General features: G+C 47.6%; 1 protein-coding gene across 5 annotated transcripts; it reads right to left on the bottom strand.

Moving 5' to 3' along the window:
• Positions 1-113: 113 nt before the first annotated feature.
• Positions 114-25,740, bottom strand: LOC102269014 (radial spoke head 10 homolog B). 5 transcript variants are annotated; one of them, XM_070362397.1, is made up of 20 exons: positions 25,587-25,740; positions 23,635-23,987; positions 21,373-21,448; positions 20,058-20,126; positions 18,113-18,286; positions 17,819-17,904; positions 17,099-17,219; positions 15,658-15,849; positions 14,510-14,669; positions 13,737-13,858; positions 10,230-10,419; positions 8,759-8,873; positions 7,498-7,577; positions 7,249-7,397; positions 6,636-6,743; positions 5,567-5,710; positions 4,864-4,989; positions 3,409-3,502; positions 1,969-2,167; positions 114-993 (listed from the first exon to the last, which is right to left on the bottom strand). In XM_070362397.1, exons 2-20 carry the CDS (start codon positions 23,889-23,891, stop codon positions 825-827), a joined length of 2,631 nt encoding a protein of 876 aa, XP_070218498.1. In that variant the 5' UTR covers positions 23,892-23,987; positions 25,587-25,740; the 3' UTR covers positions 114-824. The 5 variants fall into 5 exon arrangements, with proteins under 5 accessions (XP_070218498.1, XP_070218499.1, XP_070218496.1 ...); XM_070362398.1 differs by having other exon boundaries at positions 15,658-15,834; positions 25,587-25,737; XM_070362395.1 differs by lacking the exon at positions 25,587-25,740 and adding an exon at positions 25,352-25,483 and having other exon boundaries at positions 15,658-15,834; positions 17,012-17,219.
• Between the last annotated feature and the right edge of the window lie 545 nt (positions 25,741-26,285).

A 26,285-nucleotide genomic window follows, 5' to 3' on the forward strand; every position in this document is an offset into this window, starting at 1 on the left:
ATTGTTTAAAAAGTTTGTAAAAATCCTGGTCTTGCCTTGAGTCTCTGGTTGCTGGTTTCTAGACCAGGGAACTTTGAAGGGGAGGAAGAGGTGAGTCAGCCCGTTTGCTTGGTGATGACAGGTGGATCTGGACTTTGCCACCACCTTCAGCATTTTCTGTTTCCATTCTTTTTTTTCCCCTTTTTCCCAGCCTTACGTCTGATGATCGTTTCCTTCCTTTTTGGTAGTTTGGAAGCTTTAGGTGTATTCTTATGCTTTGGGTGGTTCCTCTTAAGTTTAACAGGACTGTTAGCTGTGACACTTTCCTAACAGAGACGTCAGGTCTTGGGTTAACCTCCAGCTGTGCCACTGGCTCTCCATCCTTGTTGGTCGGCCTCTGGTCGGTGCAGCATTGCTCGCTATGCTGTGGGAGCGGGTGGAGAAGGACCAGGGCAGAGGCCACGGGAGAGGTGGCACCTGAAGGACAGGCAGGCTGTGGACCCGGGGCGGTTCCCGAGGCAAAGGAGGCGTGCGGGCTTGGAGAGGGTGGGGCTGCAGAAGCGTGTAAAGGGCTTCATCTGCTCCCGCTGTTTTCTAGTAGGTTTGATCAGATTCTAAGTTTAATCACCAGTGCTATATTTAATTCAGAAAAAAGAAACATAATGAATACACGCTCATTCAATACCCCCATGTGTGTATTTCATTCAGCTCAGCTGTCAGAACGCATTTCGGTGATCCAACCACATAGAAACCCTAAACCCAGCGGGCTCAAACCCCAGTCTTCAAGAAGTGTCCTCCTTTCACACCTGCCTGTTCTTGTGGCTCGTTTACAAACAGAGTGACGTCTACTTTTTCTTTTTCTTGCTGGTGATGGATTTGCTGGACACCACTGTGTCCTCTTTCGGGGGGCTCGGTGTGAAACTCGAGGAGGGGGCGTCCACCGGTTCCTTGATCACGGTGATGTCCACCTCGTAGTCTTGTCTTTTGGCCTCTTCCTCTCTCAAGCTGTTTAGCCTAACAAGAAGCAAACACAAGAAAGTATCATTTTGTTCTTTGAAATTTCGAAACCAGGTTTTCTGCTGTCGTGTGGTGTAAAGTAGTCCATTCCTGGATCTCAACAGTGTTTGTCATCACTTTGCCTGAAATAAAAAGTCATGCCGTCGACATCTCGTCAGTTCAGACTTCGCACACATCTTAGGTGACTTGTGAAGCGCTTGTCCGCAGCAACTTGGCTAGTACGCAACCCTTTTAAAGTCCTGCTGTAGCGGATAGTTCTTAAGTCTAACACTCTCCTCCACAGGCCAGTGGGCTCGTGATGCCCTTCACAGGTGAGCATCCGCACTGGAAACTGACCTGTGTGTGGGGCTGAGCCTGGACACTGCGGCCATGCCTGCACGCTCACCACGCCCCAATCACTGTTCTGTTTCAGAAACATGCGCTACCTCAGTCCTCACAGCGGTCCTACGAGGGGTCACCCCCACCTCCACAGGGGCAGAAATAGGCACTCGGGGACAGACTTTCCCCAAGGCCACCCCGGTGTAATAAGTGGTGGGGCTGGGATGTGGCCCGGGGCGGTCTGGGTCTGTGTCACGCTGTGTCCCTGTGGATGCCTGGGGCCAAGGGCGGCGTCGCTCCCTTAGGACAGAACAGGTTCCCAGCCCCACACGAGGGCATGCCGCGCTTTGGAAGTTGTAGACTCGTGAGTGTGTGTGTGTGTGTGTGTGTGTTTTTTGTTTTTAATTTATTTGCTTGCACCACGTCTTCGTTGTGGCAAGTGGGATCTAGTTCCCTGACCAAGGATCGAACCCAGGCCCCCTGCGTTGGGAGCGAGAGGCTTAGCCACTGGACCACCAGGAAAGTCCCTGACATCGTAGCCTTTTAATCAAAGTGTTTGGTCTTGAAGCTCAGCGTTGCCACAGAGGACAGGAAAGAAAGATGACCGAGAACCCAGGAGGGAGGGAGGGAGTCAAGAGGTGTTTATCAAGTTACCTTGCTTCCAGCTCCTCGTTTTCCATCTTCCTCTGAAGGGCCATTGCTTCATTATGCAGCCTGTTTTCCTTTACCTTCTCCTTGAGGGTTTCTTCATGTTTATGTGCTTGGAAGAGAGTGTTCACAAAAAAGACGTACATATTACTGATCCATATGTTGAATTTTTCCTTTTGTTCATCCTTGTGTTTTTCTTTTTTCCCTGCAAGAAAGGCTGATTGAAATGAGCATTGATACAGTCTTGAGTAACGTTGGGAGTGTGTGTTCCCGTTCCCAGTTCTGTCACTGCCTGTGGTGGGCTGAGTGTCCTCGTCCCCCATAAGGGTGACGCTGTGCTCCTCATGGGCTTGTGGGTGTTAAGGGAATGCAAAATGCTTCAGGGACCCCCACCCCAGAACAAGGATGGCATCAGCTGACCCCAGCTATGATGGTCAACACTTCCTTCAGGCCTCCTGGTACCTATATTTTTTTCTAAAATAGCTTAACTATTTCGGTTTTCTAAAATTAAAATCTTAGAAAACTTACAACATTCCCATATTTTCAGAGAAAGGGAAAAAAACCCCTTGGCTTTTGACTACATTGTCTTTAAAGGCAGTTTTAAGAAAAAACTTTAAAGGATTTTAGGATTGAGTAAGAAGGTAGGTAAAATTACTGACTTGATAAGGAATATAGCTTCACGTCTACTAAGGCAGCACCCACCCACTCTGGAATGTGTTTAAAATAGTTGATTCCAGGAGGATAATGCTTTGGATAGTTCTGTAATATCAGTAAGACTGGGGATCTGTCAAGACGGCATTTGTTTTTTGATTGTGTCCATTGCTTGGGCTCTTTGACGGTGGGGATGGAAGAGGAGTAAGGGCGCAGGTCCTGTGGCAACGCAGGGCTCTGTGACCAGACCAGCCTCCCCCGCAGAAGCCACTGTGAAGGGCCCAGAGCAGAAGACATGGGGAGAGCCTTGATGCCAGTGCCAGAGTTTGAGGGCGAAGGGACACAGCCACAAAGACTGGCACAGCAGTGTTCACAGCGGCATTCTTTATGACAGCCAAAACTGGGAACCACCCGAGTGTCCGTCAGCTGAAGAGTAGGTAAAAATGGGGTAGAGCCGCACAACGGAATACTACTCAGCCATACAGAGGAACAGAATACTAATACGTGCTACCACGTGAATGAATCCCAAGGCAACCGTGAGTGAAAGAGGCAGGCGTAAAAGACGGATGATTCCGTTTATATGAGGTGTCCAGAAAAGGCAAATCCACGGAGAGAGCAAGCCACGGGCACCAGGCGGCCCCCAGGCCCCCAGTGCTCCAGGCGTCTCACGCACACCTACCGCCACCCCGAGGCCAGCTCCCCGCGGTGCTGACATGGCTGTACCTTTTTATAACCGTGATGTCATTTACAAGCAACAGCTTGCTAGTACCAAGGTTCTAGAATTAAAATACTCACCACTTTGAGATAAAAGGAAGGTCAGCCCTTTTCCTGCAGATTTAAAATTCACTTTGGAAGTTTTTCCGTCACTTACAGATTTCTTGATTTTAGGCTTTTACATAAAAAAAAATAATAATAAAATTTAAAAAAGAAATCATAAAGCAAAATATGACTTCTGCATCATTATAGACTAACACTAATTTTCTATGTTGTAAATAATCAGAAAAGTATTCATGAGGCTGACATCCTTGTGCTAGTTTGACTTTTTAACCTGCATATTTGCCCTATTAAGGAAATGAAGAACAGAGCTACTGTATCCACTGGCAGGCTCCTCCCCCAGGAAACCAAAGATTGGACACCACCCTGGTCTGTTGGGAGAATGTTTATTAACCATCTCTCAGTGGCTGTAATTACCTCACACACGCTGTATACATGCACATCTCTGCCTCCAGTAGATCTCGCCCACAAACCCCAAACTGTCTCCAGCTGCCCGTTGCTGTCACCACTTGTACGTCTCCTCAGGCACCTTAAGTTAGCATGTGTCCAAACCCAGCTCCTTAGGTTTTCTCCCCAAAGCTCCTCTCCCCGTCGAACCCTGGTCCTCCCCTTCATGATAAACAGCAGCTCTGTCCTTTCAGTTCTTCAGGCCAAAAGAAATCTTAGAATCCTCCCTGCCTTCTCTTTCTCTCTCAAATTCCGCAGCACTCAAAAAACACCGGCAGATAATCCCAAGCACTTCCTCACGGGTCTGTCATCAGCTCAGTGGCTGGGAGCCGACTGACTGCCCTGCTCGCGGGCCTCCGTCTCTCTCCAGCCAGGTGCCCCTGGCTGGGCGCTGCCTCCCCCGGTGCATCTTCCTGGGCCGCCCCGACGTGGCTGCACCTGCTGCCTCGCTTCCCGCCCAGCCACACAGACGCACTCCCGCCTCAGGGCCTCCACGCAGGACAGACTCCCTCCGCTGACCGCCGGCTGCACTCAGGGGTCACTTCCTCCCAAGACCCTCCCTCCGCCCACCCTGTCACTCAGCCTCCACCGCTGCCCCACTTCTCGTCACATCCCTGGTGCCTCCGAGTATGAAGCAGCAGAGCAGTGCAGTAGCGGGCGCACACCCTGGAGCGGAACTGCCCCAGCGCCGCTGCTTAGCAGCTCTGTGACACTGGGCGAGCCACCCTGCCTCTCTGTGCCCTAGCCCCTCTCTCGAGCTGATGGCAGCACCCACCGGGCGTCTGGGCATTAGATGAGCAGGACCCTGGCAAGTGCGTGGCACCGGCTGAGCACCCCACAGGCGTCCCCTCTTCCTGTCCCTGTGTTACGACGTCCCTCTCTTCCCCAGAAGGTAAAGCCCATGAGAGGACAGGCTTCCTGCTCCTGCCAGATCCCTGGCCCCAGAGGCGCCCTCACCGCACAGCCAGTGCGTGCCCACGGCCGATACTGCAGCCTTGGCTGTCTTCCCGGTTGCCTGTCAATACACACCTCTGACTTCCTTATCTTGCTGATGTCGACCAGGACTCCCAACTTGCTCGAAGATGACTTGGTGCTGCTGAACTGAATGTCGGACTCCTGGCTTGCTACTGCGCTTGGACTCCTGTTCTGGGTGTTCTGACCAATGACAGACACACAAGAGGGCTTCTGGTTTCCATGGAGATGCACAGGCCTTTAATGCAGTATAACTGACTCACGATAAACGACACCTAAAGTGTGCCGTGACAGTAAGTACGGACGTGTCCGCACCTGTGAACCCATTGCCCCAGATGCTGTAAGCCTCGGGCTCCAGCCAGTGCTCCCTGCCCCCGAGGGTGTCGGCAGGCACTCTGACGCTTGTGACGGAGCTCCTCTAGCGTGGCTAGGAGTCTGCTTCCTGGGCCAAGACCAGGAAATACATTTCCCCTAACTTACAAAATAAATAACATAAGTGACCTTTCCCGGTGGTCCAGTGGCTAAGACTCTGAGCTCACAATATAGGAGACCTGGGTTCGATCCCTGACTGGGGAACTAGATCCCACATGCTGCAACAGCCAAATAAATAAATACATTAAAAAAAATAAATAAATACTTTAAGACTTCACTAGTTCTTTCCTGAAGGGTTACAAAAGCCCAAGATAGTTCTGATGACAGTTTAACCATTCCAGAATAAAGCCCTTCCTTACTCTGTCGATTCTAAGATACTATCTGTTACCTGAGCTGTCACTGGGTAAGTGCTTCCAGCTTTGTTAACAGACAGGTCATCATTTGGGAAATCTGAACAGAATTTAGTTGGTGGCTCAGGAACACAGATGAGGGCGAAGCTTAATAGAGCTTCAAAGAATTCCAAGAAAACCAGCTGAAATGTAAGGAAATATAAAAGGGTCAATCCTCACACAACTCGAGGTGGGCCAGAGGCTCTTACGAGTGTTTGTCTCTATTCTCCAGGAAATGCCACCTTGTTCAACACTCGGATGCCACGGGAGCACACCGGTTTGCAGTAAAAACTACAGCCTTTAAGAGACCTATGAGGATGTATGTTCTCTCCTTAGGTCTTGAAGTCACTTTTCTATTTGATGGGAACATGTTACTGTATATTCACTCATTGAGGACTGTCACTATAAGAAGTATTTCCTCTTTTCCTGAACAACGAGAGAAGTGGCTCCAGTGACAGCTGACATTGGAATGGCTAAGAGACACTGAGACTGCGTGACCGTGTTCTGCATGGAAGAAGCACATGAGTTGGTGAGGGGTAGACTGGGAAAGGAAGACTGTTGTGGTTTGAACTGCGACTCCTTGGAAAAGGGGTTGGGAGTCCTAAGCCCCAGTATCCTCATATTTACAGATAATTGAGCTAAACTGAGGCCGCTAGGGTAGGCCCCAGTTCAATATGGCAGCCGTCCTCATAAGAAGAGGGAGACTGTGGCCCCAAGACAGGCACACAGAGAGAAGACGACCACGACGGGCCAAGGAGAGGGGCCTGTAGGCGACCCTTTGCCACAGCCTGCAGCAGGAACCAGGCCCACCAGCATCTTTCTGATGCCAGCCTTCAGAACTACAGGCAAGAAATGGCTTACATAAGCCAAAAAAAAAAAAAAAAAGTTGGGGAAGGGGTGTACCGAGTACAAATGTTCGGAGGCAGGAGTCTGGTGGGTGTGACCAGGTGGTCAGACCTGGACTCAGAGAGGTGGCTGTGCTGGAGACAGAATTTTGGTCGTTGGAACCCAAGGCAGAACAAACAGCCTGAGTTGGATCTGGGCCGTTCGTGACACCTCTTTACAAACCTCAAGTTCAAAGTTACTGTCGATTCCATCATACATGGAAGGATTATCCTCTGCTATGACCTCCACAAACTTGGTTGCTGTCAATTCTTTATTTATCATCTTAAAGCTCTGTAAAAGAAACAGCGAATCAAACCATAATGGCTGCTGACTACAAACAGCTATATATATATGTACTTTTAAAAATGTCACAGTCCTGCTGAAAACGAGGACGAGGGGAAAATGCGTGTAGGCAGGGCCCTCCCTCCACACCGACCCTTCCCTCCAGACTCTGTCCTAAGAACCCAGAAAGCTGGGTTCATGTCCCCAGGCATGAAGAGTTAGGAGAACTCCTCCGCTGGAAACCTGAACATCCTGGAGAAGAGGTCTATGGACAGTGGGCTGAGGGGGTGTCGGGGGAGCTGGGGCGGTTTCCCGGCTCGCTTCCTGGACCGGTACCGCTCATGCACAGAGTTTCCCATCAGCCTTCGCATGCCACAGTCCTACCTGTGGGTGGACAGCCCAGGTGCACCACTCCCTTGTTCCTTGCACAACACAGCTAGACTACTTTGCCTTTCCTAAATTAAAATCAAAAACGGCTACAAACAGAAAGCCACGATGCACCGTGCGCGGTTACCCTCAGCATCCAGAGGAAGTGTCTCGTGCTCATGGTGAGCTCGTGCGGAGGGGCCGCGTTCGGTCTGCAGTGCGCCGTGTAGATCTCCCAGCACTTGTCCACGTAAGTCATTGAATAGAGGGTCCGCTGGGCCTCACAGAATAAATGGCCTGAAGAGGGAGTGGAAACACCGACACTCAAAACGATGGTTACAGAACTCGACGCTGGAAACACTTAAGGTCCATATAATCCTACGGGCTCTGTATTTACCTTTTACACGGCAGGCATTGGGGCGGATGTTCTCATTCATCAGTTTTTTAAAGCACAGAAAGAGCGACGGGCTTCGGTCTCTGCGGTTAAAAGGAAACCATCATCACTCCTCCGTCCAGGAGATGGAACTTAATCCCCGGCTCTTGGAGGGCCGAGTGACCTCGTAACTGGCTTCTCTAACAAGCAGACCGAGCACAGAAAGGGGAGAGCAGTAAGTCTGCACTAGAGAAACCTGGCTGACAGCACTGAGTCACGTGCTCACAGGTAACATCGCCAATGATGAGACAGACTGATGTCACGTACCCCTGATATGACAGTATTCTTCCCCCAAACCCATAACCTCAGGGTGATGACAGAAAAACATCAGCAAAGCAAAATCGAGGGACATTTCACAAAATAACTGATCGATATTCTTCCAAAGTGTCAAGGTCATAAAAGACAAAAAAAAAAAAACTATCACAGTTGTAGGGGACTAAAGAGCTAAGTCAAAGGAAAACACCCTCATGCTGGGAAAGACTAAAGACAAGGAAAGGGGGCGGCAGAGGAGGAGATGGTTGGAGAGCATCACCGATTCAATGGACATGAATTTGAGCAAACTCCGGGAGATAGTGGAGGACAGGGAAGCCTGGCGTGCTGCCGTCCATGGGGTCACAAAGAGCTGGACATAACTTGGTGGCTGAACAACAACAAGAAAGGAGATATAACAACAAACACAAGGTGGGATCCTGCATTCGGTCTTGGAACAGACAAGTGAAAACCTCAGGAATTCAGTTAATCAAACGGTAGCGATGTTAATTTCTTCATTTTAAGAAGTGCACCGTGATTCTGTAAGACCTAATCATTTGGGGAAGCAGGATGCAGAGTATAAACCAATTGTCTGTGTTAACTTGGCCACACTCTTCAAAGTCCAAAATTATTTCAAAATCAAAGGTTTTTATAAAAAAAAAAAAGGATAAGTATCAAATTTGCTCTGAGAAAGACAGGAAATTCTAAGGAAGAGTTGGTGGTGACTATTTCTGAGTAAAACACTTGAGGGCTATTTGCAAAACTGACACGTGACCTGCATCGGAAGGGTTTTCACAATTTTTAATTTTGTTTCTCATGGTCTGGGTGACTGGTGTTTGTAAGAAATTTTTGTTTCTTATACTTCAAGAGTACGAAAAATAATCATGAATATCAGAGAAAAGAGAACAATATTGTGACAACCGTGACGGTTCGCTCAACCCTCATCCTATCACAGGGGCCCAGAAGGAGAACTTACTGGTATTCTTTGTGATGAATGTGGTAAGCCAGCTGCAGGAGGTAATTCAAAAATGTCCTCAAAAGTAAAGTTGTAAATGGAGAGTGAATTTCTTCCACTGGTATGTCGTTATTGGCTAAAATAAGAAAATTGGAGAGGATGTGATGGCTGAGAGGGTAAAGAATCCACCTGCCCACGCAGGAGACACAGGAGATGTGCATTCAATCCCTGAGTCAGGAAGATCCCCTGCAGGAGGAAACGGCAACCCGCTGCAGTATTCTTGCCTGGAGAATCCCATGGACAGAGGAGCCTGGTGGGCTACGTGATTAACGCTGCTAATTTTTACTGGGTTTGAAGTATGCTTCAAAAACTAAAATTTGCAGTTGATACACACACAAAGAACAGCAAGTGAGCAAGCGCCATTGGTAAGCGCTGCCCATACATTTGCCTGATGTACATGTATTAGTCGCTCAAATGTGTCTGACTCTCTGTGATCCCATGGACTGTAGCCCTGCAGGCTCCTCTGTCTATGGGATTTCCCAGGCAGGAATACTCGAATGGGTTGCCATTTCCTCCTCCAGGGGATCTTCCTGACCGAGGGATCAAACCCAGGTGTCCCATATTGCAGGCAGATTCTTGACCATCTGAGCCACCAGGGTTGATATTAGCTATATCAAGTAGGTAATTTGAGACCTTCGAACCTGCCTCCCACAGTTCAGCTGTAGGGAGTAAAACCTTCAAAACTGTTAATTTTACTGCACAAAATTTTTAGCCTGAAATCAAGCCCAACCTAAAATTACCTAAAGCCTTTTCTAGGCTATTCCAAGCCCTCCCTGATCTTCTCTGCTTCTGACCTTACAATTTGGTGTTTTTTGTTTTTTTTTTTTAATAAAAACTATAGCTCAGAGGACATATGCATATGTATAGGACAGCATACTCTGTCACAGAGATATTTAATTATGAGTCACTGAGGGAGGCTCGGTGGGTTTTCGAGGAAACGGTCCAGGGATTGGTGGGTACTGACGTGGTAAAGGGCATTACCGTGTATGTCCTGTATGCTACCTCTATAGCTAGCATGTTCTGTAAAGAGCCAGATGGTAAATATTTTAGGCTTTCTGGGCCAGAGTCTGTGCCATAACCACTCAGGTCCGATTTTGCAGGGTAAGAGCAACCACAGACAAGACATCAACAAGTGAACATGGCTATGTTCCAATAAAACTTAATTTACAAGAACACCCAGTAGGCTGGATTTTGCCCATGGACTCACTTTGCTGACCCTGCTATGGATGGTCTTCAACTACTGCTGTTATTTTACTAGATTCTCTCTTCAGTTGCATTTTAAGTACCTTGGGGACAAGCCCACATGTTGCTTTCTGGAACACCTCTCCAGACATGTGCCTTCCTTGCTCCCTCAACATTTCCTAACTGGTTTCAAGGTGCTGAGATATTATACGACCCTATAAACCAGACAGGAAGGACCTGGAATACTCACCACCGAGCACCCTGTCCATATCAGCAAGGGTTATGTTATGGTGATGCAACTTGCAGTCTTTGAGAAACCTCCAGAAGTGAAGTTTTGTCATCAGAAAGGTGTTATCCAGGGAGCGGTCACAGCCCAGGCTGCTATAAAAGTTGTAGATTCTTCTTAATTCCGTAATGTTTCTTAAGATAGCGTATTCTACCTGAAAAGAGAAAACCACGCAAATCTCCAACCGACCTGATAAGAACGAAGGTAAAAGAAAACTTGCTTTCTAAATTAAATGAGGTCACACATGCAGTAGCAGTCACCTCCTACCACTCACTGTAAGAGCTCAGGGGATGTTACAGTCTCCCTAACCATTCCGAATGAGAATGGGAAGACATGCTGTCATCTCGACAGTGGAATTACTTCCCTACAGCTCTGTCCTACTCTACCCTGTTTCATGCCATCTCTACGGCAGCAACAAAAGTCTCTCGTCTACAGATCAATGGCTCAGTGGTGAAGAATCCGCCTGTCAATGCAAGAGACGTGGGCTCGATCCCTGCCGGGGTCCAGCCCCGGTGGATCCAGGGAATCCGAAGCGGGGACGGCGTCGGCGAGGATCAGGAAACAACTGCTTAATTAAACGTTAATTAAGGATATAAAGAGTAATAGAATAAGGACAGCTCAGTGAGGAAATTCAGTGGAGAAAAGAGGCTGAATAATTCAGCCAGAAGGTAAGAGAAAGAATGACATGGTGAGACCAAGTTTCGGTGAACAAGGCCCGCACTTTATTTTCCAAAGTAGTTTTTATACCTTAAGTTATGCATAGAGGATAATGGGGAAAGGGGTAGAGTCAGGCAGCAAGCCAGGCTTTCTTCCTGCAAACTTATCATATGCAAAAGTTTAGGTGATTTGCATCATCTTCTGGCCCGGAGGCCTTTTTCTCTAAAGGTGATTATTCTAAAGTCAGGCGCCAGCCTCCAAAAAGCATTAGATAAAGTTGCATTCCTACAGAGCAAAGGTGTGGTGGGCTATAACAAGAAAAAGAATTAACTCAAGGGTCCCAGGTTACAAACATTAAAGCTACTACTTACACCAAATATATTAATCAATACACTGCCAGGGACACAGCAGGTAAGGGATATGGAGACTTAGCAGCAAACATTGGCCCAACAAGTGAAAATCCCTTCACCAATACAATTTCTAATCAATCTTTTAACTGCTCAAAGGAATCTGTATTTAGACAGTTTAGAACATCTCATGCCTCTCACAGTTTGGAGGCTCTGAGCAATTACATGTGGCCAGAAAAACCTATTCAGGCAGGCTAGAGGACTTCCAAGGGAGTTTGTAGGTTGAAACACTGTCACACCCAGGAATTATTAACTGGAGCTGTAAGCTAACTCTTTTTTCAGAGAGGTAGTGGGGGACAGCCCCCCATAAAGTCAGAGGTGTAGGTGAAAGCACAAAGCAGAAAGTAGGCAGACTCTGGTTTTGGGGGTAGATTGCTCGAGAATTTCCAGGGAGACTCCTGAGGCTTGATCCCGCCTTTGCGTATGCCAAGCCTCCTTCCTCATGACCTTTGCCAGGGGCGGAGCTCGCTCCCCGCAGATCCCTGGGTCAGGAAGATGCCCCTGGAGGACGAAATGGCCGCCCACTCCAGTATTCTTGCCTGGAGAATCCCATGGACAGAGGAGCCTGGCGGGCTACAGTCCATGGGGTCACAAAGAGACGGATACAACGGAGCAACTGAGTGTGTACAAACACACACACACACACACACAGCAATATCCCTTGTAGACACAGGCACAGAAATCCTCAACAAAATAACAGCAAGCCAGGGACTCCCCTAGTGGTCCAGTGTTAGGACTCCGTATTTTTACTGCCAAGGACAGGGGTTCGATCCCTGGTTGGGGAACCAAGATCCCGCAAGTCACGTGGCCAAAAATATAAAGACTTTCTTTAATTAGCAAACTGAAGGTAGAAATATATAAAAAAGAATAATACATCAGCACCAAGTGGGGTTTATCCTGCAATGGCTAGGCTGGTTCAACGTGTGAGAACTCAATCAGTGTAATTCATCCTACCACATAATCACACCAATGCATCTGGCAGAAACTGTTAATACCCCTTCATGATAAATACCCTCGGCAAATTAGGAATAGAAAGGAACTCCTTAACCTGAACAGCAGCAGACAGAAAAGCATACAACTAACATGCCACACAACGCTGAAAGCCTGAGATAGGCGACAGTCACATCCACTGCTTTACTCGCACCTGCTCTGTCCCCATTCACCATCTATCATTTTCCCCAGGCCCTCAGTGGCCTTATGCTGCCCCTAGACTCCTCAGACCCACAGAACTGCAGCTTACACAGAATCCTGTTTCCCCAAACCTTGTGTCCCATGCGTCACCCTCCGAAATTAAAAAAAAAAAAAAATCAGAAAATGTGATGAATAGAATTTGGGGTCCCTATGGAGACAGGGAAGTCCCAGCTGGGCGGCTCCATCAGGCATGTGTCACTCTCAGCATCAACTCCTGCCTTTGAAAATTCAACTCAATTGGATAAACAAGTGGAGTTGGCCCTATTGAAAACACTGCTCTAGAGGACACGGAATTTTCTTCAGGAAGCTTAAAGTCTAGTCGAGATCACAAGACACATATACAGTAAGGAAGTCTCCTTACAGAACAGAGCCAGGGAGGGACAAGAGACGGAGTCAAGGACAAAGAGGCCTGGAGGGCCGGTGCCTGAACTGAGCTCTGGAAAATTGAAGAGTGGGTCGGACTTCACAGTCCACAATCCTCAGATGTAAACAGCTGGTTGGGATTAGACACATGCTCACGAAATGAGGTCCAGCTCCACAAAATTTTTTCTCTAAATATTTCAACATTGTGAATAATTTCTAAGGGTCTGAAGTTCTTTTGAATGCCAGCAGCCTATGACAACACACAGCAGAACGAATGTCTTCCAGAGTGAGGTGACCACAGCCTTGGCCTTCAGACCAAGCCAGCAGGGCAGGGGTTGACTGACCCTTGGGAAAAAAGTGAAAGTCAAAGTGGTAGTCACTCAGTTGTGTCCAACTCTTTGTGACTCTGTGGATTGTAGCCCACCAGGCTCCTCTGTCCACGGGATTCTCCAGGCAAGAATACTGGACCAGGCTGCCACTATCCATCTGTAGGGGATCTTCCCAACCCTGGGATCGAACCCACGTCTCCTGCATTGCAGGCAGACTCTTTACCATCTGAGCCACCCGGGAAGCTCTGGGTAATTCACTGGGTCCTTCCATCCGAACTTCCTTTTTCTCAGGAAGCCGGCTCACTCACTTGGGATCCTGGAAAATTAAGATATTTAATTATATCTTAAGATATAAGAGGATATTTAAATAAAAGAGGATATTTAAGCCAAGTGACTCCCAGTTGTATAAAAGATACTTGATACAGAACAGCAGTCATCAACAGTATCTTCCCAAGACTATGGAGAGTCTGCTAAGATTTAAGCCCCCAAAATATATACATATTTCTAACAAAGAAGGTTTTTACCTGCTTCTTTTCTTCTGACTGGTCTCTCTCAGGGTACATTTTCAGCAATAAACTCAGATCCAGCTCGAGGCTTGAGCCTAACAAGGAATTACTTTCATTGCCATCAAGCTTTCTCATGATTTCTAGCAAATGAAGGCAAATACAGGGGATTAATTGTGAAAAGCAACACTGAAATGTTTCAAACGTTATGTCAAAATGATTTTCTGCAAAAGTGTGACACAAGAGTATTCAAAAACCTATAAGAAGGCAGTTGTGGGGACTTCCCCGGTAGTCCAGCGGCTAAGACTCTACACTCCCAATGCAGGGGGCTGGGGTTTGACCCCTGGTCAGGGATTTCAGTCCCATATGTCCCAATTTAACAAAAGATCCTGTATTTGTAACTAAGCCCCTCACAACCAAATAAATAAATCTTTTACATATATATATACATATATATATATATATATATTTTTTTTTTTTTTAAAGACAACAGTTGCTCACAGGAAACTTGTGTTTTCTTCTGAAATAATAGGTACATGTTTTGATATCAGTGATAAAGAATCTGCCTGCAATGCAAAACACCAGGGTTTGAACCCTGGTTCGGGAAGATCCCCTGGAGAAGGGAATGGCAACCCACTCCAGTGTTCTGGCCTGGAGAATGCCATGGACAGAGGAGCCTGGCAGGCTACAGCCCACGGGCTCACGAACAGTCGGACACGAGTGAGCGAGCAACACTTTAAGTCTGACGCAGCGTTACTCATCAGCCTCCTCCAGCGGGAAGCGGACACTCCTACCGGCGCTGGCGGAGGGCCTGCACCACTGGCACCCGAAGGCACACTCTGAAGTCAAGTCCGGGTAGCTCATCACTTCCCCTTCCAGGTTTGGAAACGCCGCCATGTGGTCCTTGGAAAACGGGCCATCATACACACGCCCGTTCTTGAAGGTTAATCGGCCCTGCAGAGAGAAAGACAGATGTTTGCAGCTTAGGGAAAGATTTTTAGAAACCATTGGTAAATTTACATCAATATCTTTTCAATAGGAGGCTTTCATTTGTTAAGATCTGCACTTAGTTCACACACAGTCAGGCTCATAGAGTCTCAGGTCACCGTGTAGATCCTCTATCCAACTCCCATTTTCCTCTCCTCTCTCTGTATATCCCCCACCGTCTCTCCATAACCCTGAGCACCCCTAGGTCACAGAATGTGGCTTATTAAATAATGACCAGCAGAGGTGCCTATCACAGAATGGGGACTAATCTTGATATTTGTCGAACCCAGGCCAATAGTTAGTCTGACTCAGAGGTGGGCAAATGACCCAATCCAGCTCAGTAAAGCTAAAGACATGTGTGGAAAATTTCTGCGAAAGGAGTTTCTTCTCTCCTACTTAGTGGGGTATGTAGGCGAGAAGCCTGGAACCACAACAGCCATCTTGCAGTCATGAGGGAGGAATAATAATGCAGCATAATAATGAAGCTGACATGGTAGGTGAGACATGGATGGATGGAAGAGAAAGATTTAAGTTAGATTTTCTGTTACTTGCAACCAAAACCACCCTAACATACACCACAAATTAAATAAACTCTAAATATACAGGAAATTGATGATATGTTAGAAATTACTCTGGTGGCGCAGATGGTAAAGAATCTGCCTGCAATGCAGAAGACCCAGGTTCAATCCCTGGGTTGGGAAGATGCCCTGGAGAAAGGAATGGCAACCCACTCCAGTATTCTTGCCTGGAGAATTCCATGGACAGAGGAGTCTGGTGGCCTACAGTCCATGGGATCACAAAGAGTTGGACATGACTGAGTAACTAACACACCACACAATCATCTTAACAAATCGGTAAGTTAGCCTACACAAAATGGCTAATACAGTTTCCTAGGTAGAGAAAGTCATGCCTTTACATAACCTGTAAGATGCAACCTTCACAGGTCTGTACTTACCATGCCATGTTTTTTATTGGAGACCCACTCTCCCTCATACATGGCTCCACTGGCATAGTAGAACTTTCCGTGGCCGTGGCGGTATCCGTTCACAAACTCTCCTACGTATTCATTTCTCAAAGGATACTGGGAGTAGGGGATTCTCTTTAGAAACCATGTGTGTGTGCCAAGGCCGTTCTGAAAAGAATCAAACTTCCATGAGAAATACTCAAAACAGTTCCTCTTTTTACCTGAATCTATTTAAATAAGGTATGAATCAAATACAGGGACTCATTTGAAGGGGCAAAAAGCATGGGCATTGGAGTCACACAGACTCAGTCGTCACAGGACTCATGGGACTGATGAATTTACCAGTCAAAGAACCTAATTTGTGTGCGAGACCTTTAGAGCAAACTAGATGCTGACAAAACAGCACGTTTTAAAAGGCTGATCTAACCATAGAGAGAATGGAATAATAATGCCGTCAGCAACATGGATGGACCTAGAGACGACAGGGCCTGGACTGAAGTCAGAAAGAAAAAGACAAACACTGTATGATATAGATCATACGTGCGATCTACAATACAACACAGATGCCTGTATGTACAAAACAGACTCACGGGACAGACCTGTGGTTGCCAAGGGGAAGAAGGGGTAGGGGAGGGAAAGACTGGGAGTTTGGGATTCGCGGATGCAAACCATCACATACAGAATGAACAGACAATAACTTTCCACTGTAGTTAGTGTACAGGGAACTATATTCGGTAATCAGTGATAAACCATGATGGAAAAGAATATGAAAAAGAATATATATAACTGAATATATATATATAGAGATAGATAACTGAATCACCATGCTATCCAGCAGAAATTAACACAAAACTGTCAATCAACTATACTTCAGTAATTTTTTTAAAAAAAAGGCTGATTTAGGGACTTCCCTGGCAGTCCAGTTGTTGAGACTCTGCACTTCCACTGCAGGGAGTATGGGTTCAATCCCTGCTCAGCGAACTAAGATCCCATATGCCATGTGGCACAGCCAAATGATAGAAAAAGGAAAAGAAGATTGAAAAATTTTAAAAGGCTGATTTAGCCGAGTAATCATCACGGGAGTTTCTAAATTTAACACTGCCTGAATTTCAGATTGCCACACAATACCCAACAAACAATTCCCGGACTGAGAGTCCGCAGAGCATCTGCCGCTGGGTTGCTGCCTCTGCTGTTACACGGTCGCTCAATTGTGTTTGACCTTTGCGACCTCATGGACTGTAGCCCACCAGGCTCCTCTGTCTGTGGGAATTCCCAGGCAAGAATACTGGAGTCGGTTGTCATTTCCTTCTCCAGGTTATCTTCCTGGCCCAGGGATCGAACTCACGTCTCCTGCATTGCAGGCGGACTCCTCACCGCTGAGCCACCAGGGAAGCCCTGCCTCTGGGTATGTTCCGCTAAGACCGGCTGGTACCTGGACCCCGTGCTTCCACTGACCGGTGTACTCCTCGTTAGTCGTCAGCCACCTCATCCTACCTTCCCCGTGGCGCACGTTGTTCTCCCACTGACCCTCGTATATGTTCCCGGACTTGTAACTAGGACCACAGACCAAACAATTAAAACCAGTTATCTCACGTTCCTTTACCTTAAGGACTTTATCTTAAACTTTCTCCCTAAACGCCTTTGAAGAAATCCAGCCCTTGTGCCCATATAGTCTTCCCTGTATTTAAATTCAGTCAACAGGCATGAGGTTTGCAAAAGCGATTCTCCCAGGGGTGGGGTTGTGGAGGGTGGGTGGGGAGAATAGATCACTGTATAAAATCTTTTGATCATTTAATTATCTGACAAAGTGGATAAGAATAGCGCTTTTAAAAAAAAATCTTTTAAAAACAATTCCCTATACTATTATGGTTAATATTTTGGTTAATATTAAAATTTAAATATTTAATTAAAATAATTAAAACCAAAATATTGGTTAACATTTTGCCCCAGATATTTTATTTCTTTGCCCAAAATATTTTGGTTCCATCAGCTGAGTCTAAATATTCCACCCTGCTTATACAGCAAATGTATTCTCTGTAAGTTCTACACCTTATCTTTAAATAGCCTCAGGGAAAAGCTATCTGGGGCCACAAATGCTTTTTGCTAGCACCTGAAACATGGCAGGGGAGGGGAGGAGACCACAGATACCTACCATCTTATCCCCCAGCCCTTTCTGATGTTATGTATCCAATCTCCTTCATACCAAGAGGTGCCCTCTTGATTATAATAAATGGAGCCCTAGAACAAGGAATACCATTAAAAAAAAAAAATCAAACCTCATAAAACTGGTTTTTTAAAAAGGTAAAGATAGAAACGTATGATTTTATGGCATCTAAAGGATGTGGAAGATGTCATCCTTACGACATCTTCGGTAAGACATAAAGTCGGGCTCATGCTTCCGGTTTGTGAGTGAGGACGTGGTCACGTGTGTGGCTGCCTCGCCCACCTTTCCGTGTCTTTTGCCGTGGCACCAGTGGCCGATGTAGGACACGGGCTGCGTGCTGCACTTGAACATGCCGAATCCGTGCCTCATGCCGCCGACCACTTCTCCTTCATAGGTGCTGCCATCTGGCCACGTGAAGATGCCGTGGTTCATGGGGATGTTCTTCACAAAGTCGCCCTGTGGCAACACGGCCATCAGAAAGAAGCAAGCGGGGAGATCCCTCACCTGGACACACAGAGACCACGCCAGCCCTTCCTCCCAAGGCAACGGCTGAGTACCCCCCCGAGCCCCCAGCCCCCTCCTCCCATCCCCGCACAGCCCAGCCTCCCTCACCGGGTCCTGGCATGGAGCAGAAACCCAGGCGGAATGAATGACCGGGAAGGCTGTGAGCTGACAGAGCTGCAGGAAGCCAGCAGGGGACACGGTGCAGGGGCGCCTCCCAAGCCTGGCCTTGGCAACCCTGGACTCTGCAACCCGCCTCAAGGGAGGCTAATTCACTGCTTCCCAGGAGTTGCTGACCATTAGCCAGGCTCAGTGATGGCCGGTGGAAACTCCAACACTCTGCAGACACATCAGCTGACCGCCTGCCCCGGGGGCGCCTTCCAGATAATCCCCTGTGGTCGGAGCCCTGGAGGGGTGCACAGCACAGGGTCCTGCACACCTCAGCCCGGAGGCTTCGGGTTCCTCTCCAGGAACGTGAGCCTCTGGAGGTGAGATCCCACCAGACGTCCCAGGAGGCCAGGGACCTTCCTGAGGACGCGTCTGGGGAAGCAGGAACCCTGCCCGTAAACCCTCCTGACTGGGCTGGTGTGTGTGTTGGAGGGGGCAATGTCTACAGAAATCAGCCCCACCTGACCTTCCAGAGATGATAAATGAACCAGAGGCCAGGCCAGGTGGCAGGGTTTGGGGGAAGAGATGCGTTCCTGGGAAAGCCTGGCCTGAAATGGCAGTTGGCACCCAATCCTCTGGCCGCCCTGGACCTCAGGTGCTCTCTTCCCTCCATGATGGTGATGGGGGACGCCCTCCCCTCGCTCTGCCCAGCCCCGTCTCCCACTGCCCAGGCCACTCAGCTGCCAACCTGGCCCAGACGTGCCTGTTTCCCTCCCCTGGCTGTTTGAATATGTGCATCATGCCCTCCATTTTAAATACTTTCATTACGACTTATAAACACCATTGCATTAGCAGCTCTGCAACTGTGATTTTCAGAGCAGCGTTTCAGGCCCACTCACACTGTGTAGACAAGGATCTAAAAATACATATTCCCCTCAGCCCAGCAAGATGGGATATGTGAAACTTATATCATGGAACATAAGTAGCCAGTAAAAATCGATGGATCTCAGTCAATGGATGTGATCTGATCTCTAGAAAAATATAGGGGCAGAAGAGAGGGTATAATGAACTATCTCTGGGACTTCCCTGGTGGCCTAATGGCTAAGACTGTGAGTTCCGAATGCAGGGGGCCGAGGTGCGATCCCTGGTCAGGGAACTAGATCCCAAAGGCCGCAACTAAGATCCAGCACAGCCAAATAAATAAATAAAAAGTAAGTAAATAAAGTACCTCTGTTTATAAAAGGTGGGAGAGGCTGAAGAATATCTCCGAACAAATATACAGACAAAACTAGAAACTGGCGACAGTTTACAGAGGGGCCCCTAACGTAACGACTTACTTGTCACCTCCGTTCTTTGGGTCTGTGGATTTTTTTAACCCATGTGCTGAGCAATTTTTATGAAACTATCTTTTTTTTTCCCTTTTGGCTGCATCATGCAGTAGGCCAGATCTTAGTTCCCCAACAAGGGATCGAACCCAGGTCCCCTGCAGTGGAAGTGCAGAGTCCTAACCACTGGACCGCCCAGTGGTTAGGAGACCCTGATACTAGCTAGGAGCCTGTGGTAACCTACCATTAAATTACATAGTTAGCTTAGAACTGCAACATATTATACGCTTTACCTCGTATTTCAATCCATCAGCCCAGATGTAAGTCCCCTGTCCGTGCATGAGTCCTTCGGAGAACATGCCCTTCAAAACAGAACAACAAAGCCTTAGGCCCAATCTTGATTTCATACAACTGCCACCCAGGGATTCAGCTCTTAAAAGGGAACCGTGTTCCACAAAATGCTGGTCCAGCTGGGAGCTGGTACCACACTGGCGTCCATCTGGTTCTAAAAAGGTTTGGAGTCCAGAAAAACTCAGGTCCCTAAAACTGACACCAGGCAGTGCTAAGCAGTTGTTAAACTGAGCTCTGAATTCAGCCTTCCTCTCCTAACTAAGCTGTTGGAAAACTACCACTCAAACTCATATGCTTTGGGTTTTGCATTTCAAACTTTAAAGTTTTTTTTTTTTAATTATTTAGACCAGATGTCCTCAGTTGCTCAGTCGTGTCCAACGCTTTGCAACTCCATGGACTATAGCCTGCCAGGCTCCTCTGCCCTTGGAATTTTCCAGGCAAGAATACTGGAGTGGGTCACTGTTCCCTTCTCCAGGGGATCTTCCCAATCCAGGGATTGAACCCAGGTCTCCTGCATTGCAAGCGGATTCTTTACCAGCTGAGCCACCAGGGAAGAATACTGGAGTGGATAGCCTATCCCTTCTCCAGTGGATCTTCCTGACCCAGGAATGGAACCAGGGTCTCCTGCATTGCAAGCAGATTCTTTACCAACTGAGCTATCAGGGAAGCCCAACATTATTGAAATTTACACTAAAAAATAGTAAATATTTTTTCTTAAATGGTAAATTTAATGTACATTTTACCACAAACTTTTAACTTATGAAAAGCATACATCAATACAGCAATGTAGTCCTAAGTAAAAAAAAAGGTTCAAGGTGTTATCTACAAAATCAATATGCCCATGTAAAAATACTGATTCATCCATTCAGGAAATAAAAAGGACAGAGAAAACTGAAAAAATTTATGGCAAAAGGATGTTGGGATTTTAATTTTACTCTTTGTTATTTACTTTAGTGACCTTAATGTTGTTTGTACAATAAATAAAAATCAGGAAAAGGAAAAAATATCTAAAACTGGGAAAAGGAAAAAAAAAATCTAAAATGATTATTTCAATTGTACTGAGTCATGTTTTTGCCTTAAAATATATACTTGGAGTTCACAATAAAATCGGCATTAAGTATTTCCAATTCCTTCTGGAATTGGAATCAGAGGGCGTTTCTTTTTTTTTTTTTTTTCAGAGGGCGTTTCTGAAGACGCAAATCTAAGATGATCACCCCACACTGTCTGCCTTGCCCAGTCCCAAAACGTGTAACTCACCTGGTAGGTACAGCCTCCTTGGAAGATGGCAAACCCTTCTCCCTCATACAGCCCACGGACTTTTTCCCCTTCATAGCTGCAGTGAAATAAAGCTCAAGGCAGTGAATCATGTGAGGAAACCCCAGTGACTGGGGGTTAAAACAAAAAAGGAGTATCAGTGAAGACGTGCAAACGATATCTCACGTTCCCCCAACAAGCATCACACCCACGCCCCCAGGACCACTGTGTGCCTGCCCTTTCTAAGTACTGGGGCTTGGGCTGTGAACAAGTTCCTACCCTCAGAAGTTTATGGTCCAAAGAGGAGAGACAGACAATCAAAAGGAAACAAATGAATAAGATAATTCCAGACCACATTTAATTTTTGTGAAAGAAATGATCGGGGAATGTGACCCTGAATGAGGAGGAGGTTACCTGGTAACAAAGAACCTTGAGAAGAGGATCCCTGGGAGGAGGGAACTGCAGGTGCAAAGGCTCTGAGGCAGGAATGAGCCCGCCGTCTCAAGTTCAGCTGCATGGCTGGACCACACCGAGGAGGGGAGTGATGGGAGGGAGACCAGGGGAGGCAGAAGCTGGGTGGGCAGGCAGGTGGGCTGAGATAAAGACTTGCCATCAAGTACAAAGCTCTAGAAGCAATCATGAGAAGGTTTTCAGAACTGGGTTGGACAGGACCAGATTTACATCTTAAAAAGATCACTCTGGCTGCTTCAGAGAACAGACTGGGGGGGAGAGTGAGCTGCCGGGAGGGACCAGTGGGCGGCGAGAGAGATGAAAGCGTTGGGAATATTCCGGACAGTTTTCCATCTGGGGTGTGAAAACATTCTGGAAACGGACAGTGGGGATGGCTGCATAACGTGGAGAGTGTACTTAATGCCTCTGATTTACACGTAAAAGGATTTAAAATAAGTATATTTCACTATGATAATTTTAAAGCTTTTTTTTTTAAGATATATTCTGGATGTAAAGCCAATAGGGCTTGCTGACGTGCTGGCTTTGGGCAAGGAAGGTGCCAAGAACAGTGCCCAGATTTTTAGTTCCGAACTGATAACATGTGACTTTATCACCTTGCTCACCTCCAGGCTCTGAGGCAACTGAGGTGGAAAACAAATGGCCCTGTGACAGCCATGACCACAGTGGGCGTATTCCAAGAATCCAGAGTAGAATAAATATTAGAAAACCTATGATGAGGACATTAGTTCTACGACTTCAGGCCTGGATGTAGGGAAATGGTGATGCCCTAAGAGAAACAGGGACCAAGGGATGAACCCACAGCTGGGAGAGAAACAGCAGCATCCAGAGAAACCTTCCAAGGTGTGAATTCTCATTTATTTCCCCCCATTAAGAACCTGAGGCTCAGAAAGGTTCGGCAGTGGGGCTGGCATCCTAGAGCTAAGACTCAAATCCTGACTGTGGTTATTTCAAGTCCTGCAGTCTTTGCTTTGGGATGCAAGATCAGTGGACGATGTCCAGTAGGGCATTAAAAACTTGAACCAAAAACTCACGGAGACAGAACAATGCTAAAGGCATAGATGTTTACAGTCATCTAGGGAGATGGACGGAGAAGGCAATGGCTCCCCACTCCAGTACTCTTGCCTGGAAAATCCCATGGACAGAGGAGCCTGGTACACTGTAGTCCATGGGGTCGCTAAGAGTCGGACACAACTGACTTCACTTTCACTTTTCACTTTCATGCATTGGAGAAGGAAACGGCAACCCACTCCAGTGTTCTTGCCTGGAGAATCCCAGGGACGGGAGAGCCTGGTGGGCTGCCGTCTATGGCGTCGCACAGAATTGGACCCAACTGAAGCAACTTAGCAGCAGCAGCAGCGGTAGGGAGATGGAAGGAAGGAAGGGAGGGAAGTCGCTCAGTCGTGTCCGACTCTTAGCGACTCCATGGACTGTGGCCCACCAGGCTCCTCCGTCCATGGGATTTTCCAGGCAAGAGGACTGGAGTGGGGTGCAAAGTAAAGCTATAATAAGAGATCATCCACAGACAGAAAACAGACAGCATGGAAGTCGGAGTCAAGGGAATGTGGAAGAGGCAGCTCATTAAATCGCCTTTCAAGAAAAAAGCAAAGTCAAGACTTCCCTGGTGGTCCAGTGGCTAAGACTACGTATGGGCTCCCAGTGCAGGGGGCCTGGGTTCAGTCCCTGGTCAGGGAACTGGACCCCACTTGCCGCAACTAAGATCCCACATGCTGCAACAAAGACCCCACACAGCCAAATAAGTACATGAAGAAACATTTAAAAGAAAGAAAAAATCACCTTTCTACTATGAGTTTGGTCAGAACGGGCTCTTCATACTGGGTGGTATCTTCATTCGGCAGACTCTCGCTTTTGACCTCTCTCTTGACTCCCGGGTCCTTGGGCTGCACGTCCAGTGCTGGCGCGGCACTCGGCGACGCGTCTTGCCTAGGGGCATTGCCATCTTGTTTGGCAAACTCTGGATAATCGGAGGGAGACGAGGGAGAACGGACAGACTTGTCCCCCTTTTTATCTGCTTTTTTCTTTTCTTTCACCATGGCCTTTAGAAGACCTAAGGTTCACTTTATTTAGATAAGTATCCAATGACTCCTTCAGTTGAAAGCTGTGCGTTTCAAGGACTTGGGGAGTTTTATCTGAAAAATAAAAATTATGTCTCTGAATACTTGAGGGTTTCACTCACAGTTACAATTTTAGTCTTTTTAAAAAGTTATTTATATTTATGGATTTGGCTGAGCCGGGTCTTAGTTGTAGCATTATGGGATCCAGTTCCCCGACTAGGGATGGAGCCTGAGCCCCTGGCATTGGGAGCAGAGTCCTCGTCACTGGACCACGAGGAAAGTCCCTACAATTTTAGTTGTACAACCCCAATGTCATTATCATTCTCTTCCTACAGCCTGAAAAACTAATTACAAGGATCAAGTAGCACCAGGTTATAAAAAGCAATTTCAATATTACATTGTCCTAAGATTTTTAAAATTGGAACCACCATCTATCATTTCTTTTCAAATAGTGTTCCAGTAAGAAAGACAACCCTTTGTGGGAAAAAATATCAACCTAACCTCTAAAATCTTACCTACCACCAGTTCATACTGTAAAAGCCCACCTCTGTACGTCCCCCTGGCAAAGTGCTCAGGAGCTGAACCCAGGCTCCTGCACCGTCCCCTTCCCAACCGTCCTTCTGCTTCAGATGTCAAACAGAAAAAACAGTAACTTGTCTGCTTATAAGGATTAAATAAGACGATTCACAAAATCAATTATTCTGTCACTTTCCTATTTTCAAACTTGCAGCCATCGGCTACCTACTCCCTGGGACAGCATGACAATAGATTGAGGCCTCCTATGTCAGACAAGAAACCTTGTGTTAATCATTTGCCCAAGGTCCCAGAGCTGAGGGCCAGGGCTCCAAAGCCATAGTATTCGTGGCCCCCCAAAATTGGCCCCACTGAAGACATCCCAGGACATCAAGCAGGAGGCAGAGGTGAGTCCCGAAAGGCAAGCCAAGACCCCTCTTCCTGTGCCTGAGGGGAGCAGTGGCTGCCGCAGGCCCTCTGCCTGCCTGGCACTCTCTGGCCACCTGATTTCCGCTCACTGCCCCCAACCCCCCAGGCTCTGCTCTCACCAACATGGTCCTGCTCCCCTCTTCCTTCAAAACCCCATCACCCTTTCCAGCCCTGCACCCCCACCTCAGGAATGTCAGCGAAGCAAGACGCTGAGGCTTCTAAACTCGTCTTTACTACAGGCTTTCCGCTCCCCCATCACCGAAGTCTGAACTACTAATAAAGCAAACTTCCTTTCTCGTGGCCTGTTTCTTACCAACTTTTGTGTATCTTCTGCTCTCCCTGAGTTGAGGCTGTATTACGGACCGTTTACTTTCCTTAGCACGAGAGGGGCTCGCATTCTCTGGGCCCAGGCTCCCAGCTCGGTCCTGTCCCTTCCTCCGCCCTCCCCGCCCACCGCTCACCCGCTCGCGTCCCCGGAGGCCGAGGAAAAGCCGAACCTGGCCGTCACGCCAGCCCTGACGCAAAGAGGGCCGCACGACTGGGACCCCAGGACCCCCGGAGGCAACCACCTCGGTGGAGACCCAGAGAGGATCCGGCCGGGACGGAGGCAGCACGGCGTCCAGACCCGGACGGTCTCCAGGCAACCATGGGCCCCGCCCCGCCCCGACCTTAAAGGGGCCGCAGCACGTGCTTTGCCCTTCAGAGCAGGTAGCAATATGGAACCCAACTGACCTGTGTTTTCCCTCCTCTGCTAATTGCCCTGCGGCCTCTCTCAGCCTGTATCTTCGCCTTGCTACTGCTAAGTCACTTCAGTCGTGTCCGACTCTGTGCGACCCCATAGACAGCAGCCCACCAGGCTCCCCCGTCCCTGGGATTCTCCAGGCAAGAATACTGGAGTGGGTTGCCATTTCCTTCTGCAATGCATGAAAGTGAAAAGTGAAAGTATCTTTGCTTTAACACAAGACTAACTCAGGAACTCAGGTGTTACTTTTTCATTACTGCCATAAACAAGTTACCCCAAACTTACTGGCTTAAAGCAACACAGATTTATCATCTCACAGTTTCGGGAGGCGTCCAAAAGGAACAGGTTTCTTTGGCAGCTCCGGGGAGGATCTTCAGGTTTCTAGAGGTCACCTTCCTCTATCTTCGAAATCAGCATCATTTATCTCTCTGGCACAGCTGGGGAAAGTTCTCCATTTTTCAGAAGACATGAGCTAGACTGGGCCACAGAACCAACCCAGGGCACGCCGCCCCCATCCCACCACCCTTACACCTGCAGAGCCCCTTTGCCCACCTACAGCAAGTATTCAGGGGTTCTGGGATTAGTACAGGGGGCCTCTGGGGAAGGCCTCCCTTCCTCTCGAACCCCAATTTGCAGAGTTCTTGCAAATATTAAATGAGATCTTTCAGGTCCACCAGCATAGCAGTTAC

The sequence above is a fragment of the Bos mutus genome, chromosome 25 (assembly GCF_027580195.1).
Source record: "Bos mutus isolate GX-2022 chromosome 25, NWIPB_WYAK_1.1, whole genome shotgun sequence".
Classification (NCBI taxonomy): domain Eukaryota; kingdom Metazoa; phylum Chordata; class Mammalia; order Artiodactyla; family Bovidae; genus Bos; species Bos mutus.

Coding starts and splice junctions, on each gene's coding strand:
- LOC102269014 (XM_070362395.1), bottom strand. CDS start 23,891: ATGGTGAAAGAAAAGAAAAAAGCAGATAAAAAGGGGGACAAGTCTGTC. Junction 18,287..20,057: donor CTGATGGATTGAAATACGAG/GTAAAGCGTATA, acceptor GTGTTGCCACAG/GGCGACTTTGTGAAGAACAT. Junction 4,990..5,566: donor CTTACCCAGTGACAGCTCAG/GTAACAGATAGT, acceptor GTCATTGGTCAG/AACACCCAGAACAGGAGTCC.